Source organism: Chelonia mydas, chromosome 11 (genome assembly GCF_015237465.2).
Source record: "Chelonia mydas isolate rCheMyd1 chromosome 11, rCheMyd1.pri.v2, whole genome shotgun sequence".
Lineage (NCBI taxonomy): Eukaryota > Metazoa > Chordata > Testudines > Cheloniidae > Chelonia > Chelonia mydas.
Window position 1 is genome coordinate 76,400,025 of NC_051251.2, and position 17,327 is coordinate 76,417,351.

The 17,327-nt window shown below is 51.3% G+C and overlaps 1 protein-coding gene across 2 annotated transcripts in view; it reads left to right on the forward strand.

The window, feature by feature from the left end:
- The window catches only part of C11H21orf58 (chromosome 11 C21orf58 homolog), a 41,303-nt gene that overhangs the window by 8,167 nt on the left and 15,809 nt on the right, over positions 1 to 17,327 (forward strand). For both annotated transcript variants that reach the window (XM_043525815.1, XM_043525816.1), the window contains exons 2-4: positions 4,275 to 4,332; positions 6,759 to 6,832; positions 7,508 to 7,651. In XM_043525815.1, coding sequence (XP_043381750.1) covers positions 4,275 to 4,332; positions 6,759 to 6,832; positions 7,508 to 7,651 — 276 coding nt within the window. The remainder of the gene's footprint in view (positions 1 to 4,274; positions 4,333 to 6,758; positions 6,833 to 7,507; positions 7,652 to 17,327) is intronic.

Genomic DNA, 17,327 nt, shown 5'->3' on the forward strand with positions numbered 1-17,327 from the left:
TATAAAGATAGATGAAGTGGATCAAAACAAGAAATAGACCAGATTTGTTTTGTATTCATTTTCTCCTCCCTCCCTCCATGAAATCAACGGCCTGCTAAACCCAGTTTTGAGTTCTATCCTTGAGGTTTTGAGTTCTATCCTTAAGGGGGCCATTCTGTTTCTCGCAAAGCCACCCCCTTTGTTGATTTTAATTCCCTGTAAGCCAAGGCGTCAGTCACCCCTCCCTCCATCAGAGCAACGGCAGACAATCGTTCCACGCCCTTTTCCCTGGATTGCCCGAGGAGGAGCAGACGCCATAGCACAGCAAGCATGGAGCCCGTTCAGCTCACCACAGCAGTTATGACCATTGTAAACACCTCACACATTATCATGCAGTGTACGCAGAACCAGCACCTGAAAAACCAGGCGAGGAGGTGATGGCAGCGCGGTGATGAGGACATGAACACACTTTTCTCTAAAACTGCATTCCCCCGCAATTTGGAGATCATGGTGTTAATGGGGCAGGCTTATGCTGTGGAACACCGATTCTGCGCCCGGGAAACAAGCACAGAGTGGTGGGACCACATAGTGTTGCAGGTCTGGGATGATTCCCAGTGGCTCCGAAACTTTCACATGCGTAAGGGCACTTTCATGGAACTTTGTGACTTGCTTTCCCCTGCCCTGAGGCGCAAGAATACCAAGATGAGAGCAGCCCTTACAGTTGAGAAGTGAGTGGCAATAGCCCTGTGGAAGCTTGCAACGCCAGACAGATACCGGTCAGTCGGTAATCAATTTGGAGTGGGCAAATCTACCGTGGGGGTTGCTGTGATGCAAGTAGCCAATGCAATCACTGAGCTGCTGCTATCGAAGGTAGTGACTCTGGGAAATGTGCAGGTCATACTAGATGGTTTTGCTGCAATGGGATTCCCTAACTGTGGTGGGGCTATAGAGGGAACGCCTATCCCTATCTTGGGACCGGACCACCAGTGCAACCAGTACATAAACTGCAAGGGGTACTTTTCAATGGTGCTGCAAGCACTGGTGGATCACAAGGGACGTTTCACCAACATCAACGTGGGATGGCCGGGAAAGGGTCATGACGCTTGTGTCTTCAGGAACTCTGGTCTGTTTAAACGACTGCAGGAAGGGATTTACTTCCCAGACCAGAAAATAACTGTTGGAGATGTTGAAATGCCTATAGTTATCGTTGGGGACCCAGCCTACCCCTTAATGCCCTGGCTCATGAAGCCGTACACAGGCACCCTGGACAGTAGTCAGGAGCTGTTCAACTATAGGCTGAGCAAGTGCAGAATGGTGGTAGTGTGTGCATTTGGACGTTTAAAGGGTCGCTGGCGCAGTTTACTGTCTCAGTGAAACCAATATTCCCATTGTTATTGCTGCTTGTTGTGTGCTCCACAATCTCTGTGAGAGTAAGGAGGAGACGTTTATGGCGGGGTGGGAGGTTGATGCAAATCGCCTGGCTGCTGAATACGTGCAGCCAGACACCAGGGCAGTTAGAAGAGCACAGCAGGAAGCGGTGCGCATCAGAGAAGCTTTGAGAACCAGTTTCGTGACTGGCCAGGGTACTGTGTGACACTTCTGTTTGTTTCTCCTTGATGAAAACCCAACCCCCCTTAGTTGACTCTAATTTCCTGTAAGCCACCTGCCCTCCCGCCTTCGATCACAGCTTACTTGCAAAGGAAATAAAGTCACTATAGTTTTAAAAACATATATTCTTTATTAATTGATTATAAAAATAGGGAGATAACTCACAAGGTAGCCCGGTGGGGTGTGGGAGGAGGGTAGGAGGGAAGGAAAAGGCCACTTTAAAATTTGTTGAATGCCAGCCTTCTGTTGCTTGGGATGTCCACTGGGGTGGAGTGGTTGGGTGCCTGGAGCCTCCCACCCCGCGTTCTTGGGCGTCTGGGCAAGGAGGCTATGGAACTTGGGGAGGAGGGAGGGCAGTTAAGCAGGGGCTGCAGCAGCAGTCTGTGATCCTGCTGCCGTTCATGAACCTCCACCAGATGCCAGAGCATGTCCGTTTGATCCCGCAGTATCCCCAGCGTTTCCTCACGCTTCCTCTGATCTTCCTGCTGCCACCCCTCCTCACGTTCATCCGCCACCGTCCTGTACTCTGCTCTTGTGTCCTTCCACACAGCTCTGTCACTGCCAGACAACTGCATGAGCTCAGAGAACGTTTCATCGCGCATGCGTTTTTTTTCGCCGCCTTATCTGAGATAGCCTCTGGGACGGAGGAGGGGGGCTTGAAACATTTGCAGCTGCTGGAGGAAAAAAAGGGAGTGAAGTATTTAAAAAGATACATTTTACAGAACAATGGCTATACTCTTTCATGGTGAACAACACTATTCACATTACATAGCACATGTGATTTTTGGTACAAGGTCGCATTTTGCATCTTATATTGAGTGCCTGCGGATTTGGTGTTAGAGATCACACACGCAGGGCCGGGCAACAAAATTCAGCTTGCAAGCAGCCATGGTAAGCCATAGTCTTTCAGCTTCTGCAACCTTCATAACAGCAGCCCTCTCCTTTCCCATACCAAGCAAAGCCCATTTGAGTTGGCCATTTACTGCTGCAGTTTTCCTGTTAACATGCAGCAGCAGAAACCAAACTAACCCCCTCCCCACATCCAATTCTCTGGGATGATCGCTTTACCCTCCCCCCCACCGCCTGGCTGGTATCAGGGAAGATCCCTGCTAGCCAAACGCGAACAGCTCAGCTCCAATGCCCCCCCCACCGCGTGGCTAACTGCGGGGAGGATTTCTTTTCAGCCACAGGCAAACAGCCCAGTAGGAACGGCCACCTCTGAATGTCCCCTTAATCAAATTCCCCTATTTCAACCAGGTTACCATGAACGATATCACTCTCCTGAGGATAACACAGAGAGATAAAGAACGGGTGTTGCTTGAATGCCGGCAAACACCGGGACCATACGCTGCCAGGCTTTGTCATGCGATGATACCAGATTACTTGCTACTAGCACGGCGCGGGAAAGTGTCCTACCATGGAGGACGGAATAAGGCTGCTCTCCCCAGAAACCTTCTGCAAAGGCTTTTAGAGTACCTCCAGGAGAGCTTCATGGAGATGTCCCTGGAGGATTTCCGCTCCATCCCCAGACACGTTAACAGACTTTTCCAGTAGCTGTACTGGCCACGAATGCATCCCAAGTCCTCAGGGCTACTTAATCATTAAAAACCGCTTGCTTTTATAACATGTATTATATTTAAAAAGGTACACTCACCAGAGGTCCCTTCTCTGGCTTCGTTGGGTTGAGAGGATATTTCAGTCAGGGTGATAAAAAGATCCTGGCTGTCAGGGAGAATGATGTGCTGTGTGCTCTCCCCAAGCTTGTCCTCTTCCTCCTCCTCCTCATCTTCCCCATCTGCAAAATCCTCAGCCATGGCGGAGATTATCCCATCCTCGGAGTCCACGGACAGGGGTGGGGTAGTGGTGGTGGTCCCCCCTAGAATTGCATGCAGCTCAGCGTAGAAGCGGCATGTCTGGGGCTCTGTCCTGGAGCGTCCGTTTGATTCTTTGGTTTTCTGGTACGCATGTCTGAGCTCCTTAAGTTTCATGCGACACTGTGTTGTGTCCCTGATGTAGCCTCTGTCCCTCATGGCCTCTGAGATTTTTTTAAATGTTTTGGCTTTTCGTCTTTTGGAACATAGTTCTGATAGCATGGATTCCTCTCCCCATACAGTGATCAGATCCAGTACTTCCCGTTTGGTTCATGCTGGAGTTCTTTCGATTCTGGGACTGCATTATCACTTGTGCTGATGAGCTCGCCTGGCCAAACAGGAAATGAGATTCAAAAGTTCCTGGGGCTTTTCCTGTAACCTGGCCAGTGCATCTGAGTTCAGAGCGCTGTCCAGAGCAGTCACCGTGGTGCACTGTGGGATAGCTCCCGGAGGCCAATACCTTTGAATTGTGTCCACACTAACCCTAATTCGAAATGGCGATGTAGATTTTCAGCGCTAATCCCCTCGTTGGGGAGGAGTACAGAAATCGGTTTTAAGAGCACTTTATGTCAAAAAAATGGCTTTGTTGTGTGGACAGGTGCAGGGTTAATTCAGATTTAACGCTGCTAATCCGACAAACTCATAGTGTAGACCAGGCCTAAGTGTGACTAGCAGGAAGTGAGAGATGTCCCTTCTTTCCAACCCCATTTTATTTCCTTGTATCCCAAAAGTGTTTGTTAGTTATGCAGGACTGGATGTTCTTGTGAGCCTCAGTCCCTGACTTTTAATCTGTTCTCACAATGGTTTTATCCACAGAAACTAGAAAATGAACGCGAGACCCTGGAGAATATTGAGTCACCCCTCTCCACAACAAGTAAGATAAAAGATTTGCTCTAGTTCAGATCATAGTTTCATGCAGCAATCATTGAGTGATGTTGTCAGACCTGGGCTATGCAGGAGGTCAATGGTCTCTTCCAGCCTTCAAATCTAGGAGAGGCATCTCTGCTCTCACTCAGCACACCCAGTGAGGCAGTCAGAAAGCACCATATGTTTGTTATGGTGATAGAAATATTAACAGTGGGACAGGAAAGTGGCCTCAAACTCCTGGTGCTTCCTTCCCTCAGTCTAGGCATCTTGGGCAATGGGGAGAGGCCAATTCGCTAGGTCAGCCTGATTGACAGGGTGGGCAGGCTAATGAGGGAGTCAGGAGGCTGGGGGGGTCCCATCCTCTGTGTGTGCGTCACAGAGTGGGGCCAAGCTAAGGAGAAAGCAGGAGCCTGATCTGAGCTGGGGAGCAGAGCTGCAATAACAAAAGCCAGAGAAGCAGCGCAGAGAGCAGACCTGTGCTGGGAGGAGAGCTGCAGCAACCAGAGCCTGAGAAGCAGCCCAGGGAGCAGGAGGCAGAGCAGCAGCATCAGTGCTGAGGAGAGTGGAGCAAGAGCTGGGGCTGGAGCAGTCCAGAGCCAGGTGCAGGGAGCAGCTGGAGAGAGCGAGGGGGGATCCTGGGCAGTGGGCTCAGCACAGGGAGACACCCCCAGCCAAGAGGCCTTGCAGGCCGGACTTGGAGGGGGATGGGATCATAACCCAGACAGGAGGAGCTGATGCTGGGAAGAAGGGTCCTGCCACCTAGAGCCTGAGGGCGTGTGGCCACCGCCAGAGCAAGTGTCTGACCTGCAGCATCCCTGCAGCACAGCCAGGGCCTGGGCAGGAGGCCTGGGACGTGGGAGGAGCAGACTGTGAACTGGACATTCCAGAGCTGGCTGGCTGTGGGATCCCCATGCCACAGGGCAGAGTGATGGGTTTTCTGTTAGCCTTTCCCATGTTTTCCTTTTTTTTAAAATTGGTTGCTGTTTAAATAAGTTGAATTTGCTTTGAACTGTATGTGATGATCAGTGGGCCAGGGAAGCACCCAGTGTAGAGAGAGCACTCTGGAGTGGGGACACCCTGGCCTCTGCCCTAAGTGACTGCAACAAGGTTGGGGGTCAAGCCCCCCAGGTATCCTGGGCTCAGCCTTGTTGGCGTTACGAGGACTCTGCCCCACAGGATAGTGAAAGGGGAGTCCTTGAGGTCAGGCAGGCCGCTGGGTAAAGGAAGTGGGAGCGAGGACTCAGATCCTTTTGCTAGCCCACTTCACGGGGGTAGCGTATGAGCCAGGAAAGTTCCCCACAATAGCGGGCCTATTCTCCCACTTACACTAAGACAGCTGCTCCACCTTCAGCTCCATAGGCCAGCAGAAGCTGGGGCAGGGTGAAGACACAGCCCTTAATGGGAGGAAAGCAATCTTGAAATCAGTGCTGGAATGAAATACCAATTGCTTCCGTGAGTGATGAGGAAGGGCACAGTGCACTATGCAGCCTTTTGATTGGTGGAATTTCTCCCCCCAACCGGTTTCAGCTGTATTTGTCTAAAAGAGCAGACAGGGTCAGATCCTCAGCTATTTCTGAGCAGCGCTTAGTTGTAACCGAGGCCATACCCCCAGCAGTCAGGACAGGGGTGTGTGTAAAGGAGCCACTATGATAGCTCTGCCCTGCCCAAGGATTCCCCTAAGCAGGAATAATCCTTCAGGCACCTGCTAAGTCAGTGTTGGCCTGCTTTGCACCAGCAAAGCTGCACAGAGAAGAACACAGATCACAGTTTGTAGAATGTGAATCAAATGGGAGAGAGAGGATGCCAGATTATTAAACCCAGGGAGTAAGCTATGCTGGCCAAACAGATGCAGTTGGAAACCAACATCCATATTCCCCAGGTTGCTGTGAAACTTGTGCAAAGAATGTCAGATAACAGACACAAGTGATACAAATGTATTGGGGTGATGTAAGGGCCAAGGGGACCTCCTGTCTATAGGAATTCAGTGTATAAGTGAAACATCCCATCAGTCTGTTCTTTTCTTACTGAAACCAACTGCCAGTGAGAGGTGATACTATCTTTGCTGTACTTGGTACAATAAAATCCTTGTTCATTCTTGTGACAGGATTGTCAAGTGACCAGAAAATAAATTTTTTTGCCTGGAAAAAAGTAATAACAATAGAATATCACATTTTCTAGAGTTAACCCACTATGGTAACTGCTAGAAGCAAGGCCGGCTCTAGGTTTTTTGCCGCCCCAAGCTCCACGAGCGCAACTGCCCAAGGAGAAAAAAAAAAAAAAAAAGAAAGGATGGCTGGAATGCCGCCCCTGGAATTGTACCGCTCCAAGCACGTGCTCACTTTGCTGGTGCCTAGAGCCAGTCCTGGCTAGAACAGGCCTCTCTCTTAATTATCCTTTAAGGAGGCAACAGAGCCTATCAGATTCCTCTTTCAGGGAGTAACGATGGACAGGAGGATGCACTGCAGAATGCACTGAGACGAAGGAAAGACCTCCTGCAGAAGCTTAGGGTAAGATCTTCCCTGTACTACGAGGTGACTGCTGCAGGGGCTTTCAGTAGTTAAACAGTATCCTGGAGTGTGCATAGCCCATGGATAATGGCAATTGCAATAGCAGTTACCAGACTATGCTGGTATTGGGAGGCTCAGGGACTGCATGATTGAACTTTGAGAAGAATGTAAAAGGGAAGCAAAAATCCATGAGTGCTTTTTTTATTCCTGGGATACTGGGGGAAATGCTGCAGGAGCAGGTCCAACCCTTGTGCCCCAGGGCATGCTCCAGACAAACAAATCACCCCCTAAGGGTCTTTGGGAACTTGTTGTATGGGCAGCTGCTAGTGGGGCCATGTGAGTATTACAGGGCTTGTAGGCAGACAGGGAACCGAGGAGCCCTAGAAAAGCTGGGGGGGGGGGGGGGGGGAGGAAGAGAGGAGAAAGCAGCGTTTGCCCCAAAGGGCACTCTGTGCCCCCATAGCTGTGCCAGTGCAGAGGCTGACCAGGCTTTGGGATGTTTCCAGTTAGCCAGTCATGTCCTATGACTATGGCACCACTGTGGGTCAAATTCAACCCTGGTGGGGAGTTGCTAGAGTTACATCAGGGCCAAGTGGAGCCCTGTGAACATATTCATGTTTCCTGCCTTTACTGCACAGAGTTGTTCCCCCCGCCCCTGTGTCACTGATCTTTCAGGAGCAGCACCTTTTGGAAGAATTTTCACAGCCCTGTGTGTTGGCAGGAGGCCACAGAAAGAACTACCGGCCGGAGCCAATACCTGTTTACCTGACATCCCCTCTGGCTCCTGCACCAGAGCCACCAAGGATCATCCAGCAGACAGTAAGATCTTCCCCATGTCAGTACCAGTGCATACCCCCAACAGTACACGCTATAAGTATGGGTAAGATTTTGTCATGGATTCTGTGACTTTCCGAGACATTTTCTGCCTCAGGTTTAGCCCTGTGCCCAGAGCAGCAGGAGCCCCAGAGCTGCCAGTCTCCCCCCAGCAGCCAGCCCCACCATTATTTTTTAATATAAGTCAGACAGGTCAGGGGCAGTAAACAAAAAAAGAAAAAAATCACAGAAGCCTGTGACCTGTGCGTGACTTTTACTGAAATAACAGTGACAAAAATCTTAACATTAGTGTGAGGGGGCATGACTCACCACCTCAGCACCTCCTGCTAGCCATGCTGGGAATTAGCTCTTGGTTGTCGGTGCACCTTCCTCTAGTGGTGTCTCACCACCATCACTTCTGCTCCACCTCTAAGAGCCACATCATTCCCCGGACCACGGCGTCCTCATCTGGCTGTGCCCCACTCTACTTTTTCCTCTCACTTCTGGGGGGGAACAGCTGTCTCTAGTCCAGCCACTTGCCACCATGGCCTACTGTAGCCTTTGGTCTAGCCCCTCACCTCAAGGAGTAAACTGCAGTCCAAATACTGGCCACCCCCTCTGTGGCGAGTGAGGGGGATGGGGGACTCAGGCCACGCCTGCCCACTACTCCAGGCCCCAACCCAGGGACCCTATAGCCAGCAGTCATGTGCTGCCGCTCCTCCAACTCCCACTGCCTATTTCCATGGGCCACTTCCCCATAGCCCTAGAACCTTCCTAGCCCTTTGTATCGGGGCCTCAGCCTAGAGCTCCCTATTGCTCCTCTGACCCCAACTCTGCTCTGAAGTACTCCTCTAAGGCAGCCAGTCCTTCTCCCTTGCACTCCAGTGAGAGACTAACTCTGCTCTGTTGAGCAGCCCTTCTTATATGGCCCTCCCTGGCTCCGATTGGCTGCTCCAACAAACCTTCTCCTGATTGGCTCTCTACAAGTCCTCCTCCCATTGGTTGGGTTTTGCACAGCCTCCCTGAGGGCTGCTTTGACCCTCCATCTACCTGTGTAGGGCAGTCGCCCTACCACACTTAGTTATAAGAGACAAGTAGAGTACCCAACTTCTCACAGCAAGGCAGCTATCAAAATCCTGGCTGAGCAAGTGGTTTCTCAGGCCTAGATTCACAGAAGTACTTAGGTGTTTTAGTGTGTGATTTAGACACTTCAGTACCAGTTTGAGGCACCACTGCAATTCACAAAATTTCAACAGAACCCTGGAGCACCTAAACTCACTCAGCACCTATGTTTTGCAGTAAAAAGTTCCCTGAGCACCTGTGTTTCGTCCTTGGAATGTGTTTACATCTGCTGCCTTCAGGGCCACCAGAACCTAAGCCCCAGAGCCATTCAAAAACCCAGGGCAGATAGGCTTTTGCTGCCTAAGTCGCATGTAGGCCCCCATCTGGTAGGCATTTCTAGCAGCCACCTACTCGAGTGGGCCCCTCAGGCCAATTCCTACAAGATGGCTTGGAGGTTGGGAGAGAGAAAAGTAGGCCCAGTGAGCCAGGACACTCACCGGGGATGTGGGAGACCCCCTCTTCAAGCTCCCCTTTGACTGACGGGGGAGAAAGGATTTGAACAGAGATCTACCACCTCTCAGCTGAGTGCCCTAACCATTGGGCGAGGGCAGCGAGACTCAGGCCTCGGGGGTTCAGAAGCTGAATAGATGATCAGCATTACCTGAAAGAGCCATAGTAGTGTGAGTTCATTGTTCCATTTGCCACACACACACACTCTCACAGCAAAGTGACTGACCAAGTATTCTACAATCAGTTAATAACACGGTAATTGGGTAATGATCGAATCACACATGAAAGAGCCACTTGCGGCTCGTGAGCCTCAGCCCGAGTATCACTGGGCTATGGGATAGTCTGGTGTAGGGCTCCATCAGCGTAGGTGGCTTTTGTGAATGACAATTGGAGGCACCTATCTCTCCCCCATCCATTTTAGGGGAGCTGTTATGCTTTTGGGGGTTCCCCCAAGGTGTCCAGGGTGAATCACTACCACCTGCTTACAGCACAAGAGAGTCTAGTCTGGGCCCACCGAGGGAAATCCTCCCAGCTCTGCCAGCAGCACAAGTGTTCTGCCCCTGGCTCCGCGAGCCTCGCTCTTCCCCTCTGCACACCAGCAATGAGCACACCCCAGCTTGTTACAATTCAATGCCCAGTGCCTTGTCTTCTGGAAGCTGCAGTGTGCACCAATCCACTGCCTCTGTGCAAGCAGAGCACCCTAGTTTACTGTCTTCACCTCAGTTCAACACCCTTCTTCGCACAAGGCACTCAGACGTGTTGATAGTGAAACCAAACAGGAATTTATTTAACAAAGCTAGAGTTAAAAAGTCACATAAAAGCTAGGAAAAGGCTTTGGAAGCATAAGGTTACAGGTAAAACAAAAATATAAAACAATCTATAGCCTATACTTATTAACAAGATACTTTCCTGGCCAATAAGGTATATCTTGCCCTATGGTCAATCCTTACAGCACTTGTCCAGTCCTGGGAGCTGGGATCCACTTTTCATGAGACACTTGTGCTGGGAGAATATATCCTCCATAACAGATAATATCTTGTGCACTTTCCTCTTCTCTTATACAGCCCCAGACTGTGTCTCTTTTCATAATCAGGGAGTTTCATTACCTTCAGCTCAGGCCTGAGGGTCCCCTATTTTGGGTCTTTTCTTGGGGTTCTTTGTAAATGCTCAGGCCTGCATCTGGTGATCACTTTTGATTGAGTTAGCAGAGACCCAGCCCCCACTCAGGTGACATGCTTCATCTCCAACAGCTTTGGAACATAATATTCTACATCTCTCAAATATTTCCTGTACAAACATCTCTCCAAACATCAACACCATGATGATCATGTTCTCAGCTTTTGGCAAAGAACACACCCGACCCTCTTGGTGACATATCAGGAGACTGGTCGGACACAGCTGTAATGTACCTACCGGGGTATGTCTGTGCTGTGGGGACTCACAGGTTGTGCCCACTCTTGGCCCCGTACGATCCCTGTGGGGAACCCCCTTCAGTGTGACAGCCCTTCTCAGGAGTCCACTCTCTCCCGGGGGTTAAGCCCCTTCGCCTCCTGGAACTGCACCTCTCTGAGCCTTTAGCATGTCTGTCTCTTGCCGTGGGCCCCCTCAGGGAGTCCACTCACTCTGGACCCCCAGGGCCACAGAGGGAATAATGCAATCCTGTTCTCTAGATCGGAGCGACTCTCAGCCAGCGTAAAACAGGGAGGTTTATTGAGCGTCTGAACACAGCATAGGAACTCTTAGTGCCCTCAGGCCTGGCCTCCCTCAGCACAGTACATCTAAGTCTCTCCTGCATCCAGGTGTGCTCTGCCTGCTCTCCCTCCCCAGTCCAGAGACCCCCTTGCTTTCTAGCTGGGCATCTGATATCACCTGCCTCCAAGCCCCTCCTCCGTCCTTTGTCTTCTGTCCAGGTAAACAGGGTTGCCTAGGCCTCCTCTCCTCTCATCCATCCTTTGTTCCCCACTGGCTGGTCAGGTCACCAGGGTCCTCTCTTTGAGCCCATTGTCCTCCCACTGGCCAGATCCGGCTGTGATGTCCGAGCTGGGCCTCCTGGTCACCAGGCACCAGTCGCTGGGGTATTCATTCTCCTGGTCATTGGCCAGGGTCCCAAGTTCCGTTGCTGGTCCTCTGTAACAAACTCCCTCTCCCATCACTTCGTTAAACCAATAATGCCCAGGGAAACTGAATGCCACCCCTTCTGCACGCAAACCATTGAAAAAAAAACCAAGAAAATCCCTCACTTCATCACATCTCTCCCTGCTTCGAGTCTGAACTGAGAGGTGTCACTTAGCCAGTGACCTGGGGAAGTTCAGGGCCCCGCCGTGAGATAAAGTATCAGCTATAACATTGGCACTCCCCCTCACATGGGCCATCTCCATGTCATAATCCTGCAGGAGCAGACCCCACCTCAGGAGCTTGGCATTAGCGCCTTTCATTTGGTGTAGCCACGTTAGGGGCGAATAGTCAGTGTACCCAGTGAAGTGCTGCCCAAATAGATACGGCTGCAGCTTTTTAAGGGCCCACACCAGAGCCAGGCATTCCTTCTCTATGGCCACATAGTGCTGCTCCCGGGGCAGCAGCTTCTTGCTCAAGTACACAGTGGGATGTCTCTCCCCCTTAGTATAAGTTTGCATTAGCACCGCGCCCAGCCGGGTGTCTGAGGCGTTGGTGAACACCAGGAAGGGTTTATTAAAATCCGGGTTTACCTACACCGGGCTTTGGATGAGTGCCCCCTTCAGCGCACAGAGAGTCCTGTTGGACTGCTTGGTCCAGACCACCCTGTCTGGCTTGCCCTTCCTAAAAAGCTCCATGAGGGGAGCTGCCAGGGAGCTAAAGCGTGGCACAAACCTCCGGTAGTACCACACCATCTCAATGAAAGCCTGGACCTGCTTCTTAGTCTGGGGAGCGGGCCAGTCCTTGATTGCCTCCACTTTGGCCAGCTTCAGGTGGCTGCTCCCTACCTTGTGGCCCAGGTATGACACCTCTGCCATCCCCACCTTTCACTTTCCAGCTTTTATAGTCAGTCCTGCATCCTGGAGGTGACCCAGCCCCCTCTTCACCTGGGAGACATGGTCCTCCCAGGTTTGGCTAAAGACACAGATATCATCAATATACGCTAGAGCGAAGTCCTCCATCCTCCTCAGTAACTGATTCACCAGGTGCTGGAAGGTGGCAGGTGCCCCCTTGAGGCCAAAAGGCAGGACCAGGAACTTGAAGAGCCCTACTGGGGTGGTGAAGGCAGACTTCTCCCTGGCCTCTGAGTCCAAAGACACTTGCCAGTAGCCTTTGGTGAGATCCATAGTAGTGAGGTACTGGGCAGCCCCCACAACTTATCTAGGATCTCATCAGTCCTAGGCCGGATTGACCCATCCTTCTTGGGGACCAACATGGGAGAGGCCCAGGGGCTGGAGGACAGCTGGATCACCCGTAAAGCCAGCATGTCTCCGACCTCTCTCTCCAGGTCCTGGGCTTCTTTCCCAGTGACCCTGAATGGGGAACACCTGATGGGAGGGTTGGCTCCCGTCTCCACCCGGTGAACAGCCAGGTTAGTGAGCCCAGGCCGGTTGGAGAGCGGCTGCCGGTATGAAGGCAGCACCGCTCTGATCTCGGCCTGCTGGGCAGGGGTGAGCTGGTCTGAGAGGGGAACTGATTCCAGCAAGGGATCAGCCCCCACCTCAGGGAGGAGACCCACCAGGGGATCCTCTCCCTTCTCCTCCCACTGCCCACACACAGCCAGCACCAACTTCTCCCTGTCCCAGAATGGCTTTGTCATGTTGACATGATACACCGGGTGGCTGTAAGCCCAGTTGGACAGTTGCACTGCATAGTTCACCTCGTTTACCTGTCTGATGACCTTGAAGGGGCTGTCCCAGGCAGCTTTCAGCTTGTTCTTCCTCATGGGGATCAGAAGCATCACCTAGTCCCCGGTAGCATAGGAGCGGGCCCGCGCTGAGTGGTTGTACCAGACCTTCTGCTTCCTTTGTGCCTTGGCTAGGTTTCCCCTGGCCAAGCCCTTGAGCTCAGCGAGCTTTTCCTGGAAGGGCAGTACATACTCCACCACTGATTCTCCATTGGGAGAGGCCTTCCCCTCCGACTCATCCCTCATCAAGTCCAGGGGTCCCCTCACTCTCCTCCCATATAGCAACTCAAACGGGGAAAACCCTGTGCATACCTGGGGCACTTCCCTGTATGCCAACAGCAGGTGGGGTAAATACTTGTGACGTCCTGTAGGTGCTGGTCCATAAATGTTTTCAGCATCATATTTAGGGTCCCATTGAACCTCTCCACCAGCCTGTTGGACTGAGGGTGATATGCCGAGGCCCAGGTGCATCAGACCCCACACTTCTCCCACAAGCACTGGAGCAGGGTTGACATGAAGTTGGACCCTTGATCTGTAAGGACCTCCTTATGGATCCCCACTCTGCTGAAAATGGTCAGCAGTGCATTGGCCATGGTCTCTGCCTTGACAGAGGACAAAGCCACCGCCTTGGGGTAGCAAGTAGCGAAATCCACCACTACCAGAATGTATTTCTTCTGTGACCGGGTTGCCTTGCTGAGGAGGCCCGTGATGTCCATAGCCATCTTTTGGAAAGGCTCCTCTATGATGGGCAAAGGTCTTAGAGCTACTTTATACTTATCCCAGGCCTTCCCCACCCTCTGGCAGGAGTCACAGGACCTGCAATACTGTTAGACTGCGTCAAAGACCCCAGGCCGGTAAAAATTCTGCAGCAGCCTTTGCCTGGTGCGCTGGATGCCCTGATGCCCCAAAAGGGGAATATCGTGGGTCAAGTACAACCTGCAGGGGTACCTCCGGGGTCCCAAGTTCTGTCGCTGGTCCTCTGTAAGAACAAACTCCCTCTCCCATCACCTTGGTAAACCAATAACGCCCAGGGAAACTGAGTTCCACCCCCTCTGCATGCAAACCATTGAAAAAAACCAAACAAACCAAGAACCACCCCCCACTTCCTCACAGTGAGTAACTCAGGCTTTGTGAATCGCAGTGTCTTCCAGGGATTTTAAGCCGTGTGACACTCAGCGTCACAACGCCCAACTCCTTGTGTGCATCCAGGCCTCACTCCCTAGTCTAGCACAAACAGGGAATGCTGCACAGGTTGCAAGTACTCCCCACCGCATGGGAAGAAGTGCCTCATGTTGCTTTATTTACAAGACTTGTCGAGGGGATTATAGATAGGCAGGCTCTAATGGAAATCCACTCCCACTTTAGAAAAAAGGCATACATTTAACAGAGAGCAAGATTAACCATTGCAACAAGCCACCAAAGGCTTGATATTTTTTTCCTTACAGATAAGTTTTAGCCAAACACAAGTTATTGGTCTCAATACAGAGGTAACGGGGAAATTCTATGGCTTGTGTTGTACAGGAAATCCAACTAGATGATCGAATGATCACTTTGGGCCTTAAAACCTGAGCCTTTGAATCTCATTGGTTGGGGAAAACGGTGATTGTGAAATGGAACTTTGCAGGTGGTGATGGGATTGAAACAGGAGAGAAATGGGAAGATTCTGAGGTTTTGATCAGGGTGAGTCATTGAACCACATGATTCTGGTGTGCAAATGCAGTTTGTATGATCAAACTGGAGCTTTTCACATGCAAAAACTTAGTGATGGAAGAACTGTCTGCAATTTTAGAGACTGCTTTTGAAAATCTGGCCCAGATTCTCAGAGACAGATGGATCTGGCTGCCTGACAGTATCTACAACAATGTTCAGGCTAGGTATAATCCTCTGACTACAAACAGAATTTACCCCCAAACTCTGAGAGCGGTCGGGTAATGCAGGCTTTGACACACCCTAGTGCTGAGTGAGATTTAGAGGGAAGATAGAGATAAATGACCTTTTCATGCCTATGTCATCCAATATGTTGGATTTCTGTATTAATCTTTCAAAGGCCATGTGGGACTATATTGAGATCTGTGCTCCCACCTGCTCCCCCGCCCCCAAAAAAGTAGCTTACAAATGGAAGCAGACACATTCTGCAGCGACAGAATAGCCCCAGCAGGGCTGAGATGGAATGGGTGTGGAAAATGCCATACATTTAGAGGTTACAACAATACATATTATAGCAAAGGAGCCTCCAGTGCAGGGAGGATAGGCTAACTCATAGTTTGTGCTTCTAGTTCTTTCCTGTTTGGCAGGACATGTGTAACCCAGGCCTGCTTGGTGTGGCTCTCTGTCCCCCCTCTAGAGGCGCCTAGACCATCTAGAGATTGATGAGTCTGCTACAGCCTTGGCTAAGAGCCACGGGGCTTTTAGCTCATGCAGTAGAGGCTCATACTTTAAGCTTCAGCGGTTCCCAGGTTCGATTCTGCCCACCAATGGTCGTTACCCTTGCCCTTACCCTCTACCCACCACTCAAGGTGTGAGAGACAGAAGTGCTGCTGAAAGACTTCTCCCCATTGCCTGGCTTGGGTCTGGGTTACAGACCGTTATCATATACCAACGGGTAGAATTCACCACCACTAGAGGTCCCACAGGGAAGCCTGTGTTCTTCTAACCACACAGTCTGTGGAGGTTCCCACTTAGTGTCACAGGGATAGATGCTGTTACTGTTTGGTTGTTAGTTTTCTATTACTTTGGCTCAGTTTCCCTTTGAGATTTCTTTTAGTTCCCTTCTCTGAGAATACTCGCTATCCCCAAGCGTTATTAAAGTGGTTATTCAGTACTCAGAGGAGACAAGCAGCATCTGATTGTGGGTTTGTTACAGAGGCTGTGTCACTGAATTGCAGACACTATGGGCTATTGCTGGAATGGGGGTAGGAGATAGCACGGTTACTAGACACGTTAACACCAGATGTACCCCAGCTCCAATCTGAGCCCCCTGTGTCCTGCGGCGGAACAGAGATTAGTGCTCAGGACTGGTACTGAGCATCTGTGTTCACAGCCCTGGAAGGGGGAACATGATGACAGATCCATACATAGTTGGGGATTGGTCCTGCTTTGAGCAGGGGGTTGGACTAGATGACCTCCTGAGGTCCCTGCCAACCCTGATCTTCTGTGATTCTAGGATTCTATGAACCTGGGTTGGGTAAGTGGTTTATACAGCATCATTACGGCAGCACACCGATATCCCCCCCAATTCCTTGTCCATTGCCAAATTATAGCGCGTTTTCTCATCATGTTCACAGAGAGCTGAACATACATGATATTCTGTGTCAAGCCGACAAGCACAGCTCATCGCAGCTGGGCTAACCTGCTCTATGATTAAACGGCTTCACAGCCTCATTAGCTACCCGATCCCCACTCTATGGCACTTGTTTATCATGCTTCTCTTCAGTGCCTTGGCCCTCTGACTGGCCCTGAAAAGGAGCCCTGCCTCTTCCCCACTCCCTCCAGGCTCAGGCTGTAGCCCACCTGAGTCAGCTGACCCAGGCCGATTGCAGTATGGGACGTACCCAAAGGCTAGGTCTACGCTGCCATTAAAAACCCACCATTGGCCTGTGCAAGCCGACTCAGGCTCGTGGGGCTCAGGCTAAGGGGCTGGTTAATTGCAGTGTGGGCATTTGGGTTGCAGCTCAGGCTCTAGGACCCCGTGAGCTGGGAGGGTCCCTGAGCTCAGGCTGCAGCCCAAACCTGAATCTCTACACCGCAATTAAACAGCCCCTTAGCCCGAGCCAGCTGGCACAGACCCATCATGGGTGTCCAGCTGCAGAGTAGATACCACAGTGACCTAATCCTAGGAACCTGCCTGCACCTGAGTGACATCCACCTGAGTTAGCTCCTTCCCTAAGGGCTAAGCAGACGTTTCCCATCCGCAGCAGTGGGTCTTCCCTTGCCAGGATGTCAAAAGCCTGCTGGTATAAATACCATCTACCCCAACTAGAAATGTTATGGTAAATGCCAGCATATGAGGGCACAGCTGCGGTTTGGTCAGGCCAGGTCCCAGGACAGCCCTGCTGGGGTTAAGGAAGGGCAAAAGGAGCACCTCTCCACCTTGCCTCTGTGCGGTGCCTCAGGAGATGGAGTCACGCTTGTGATGATATATACTTGGGCTGCCTTCGATGTGCAGATGTGTTTGCCATGGTATCGCCGCCCCCGCCCCCCAGCTCATGCATGGCGCTGCCTCTCATGGCATCTTGCGTCACCAGGAGCCAA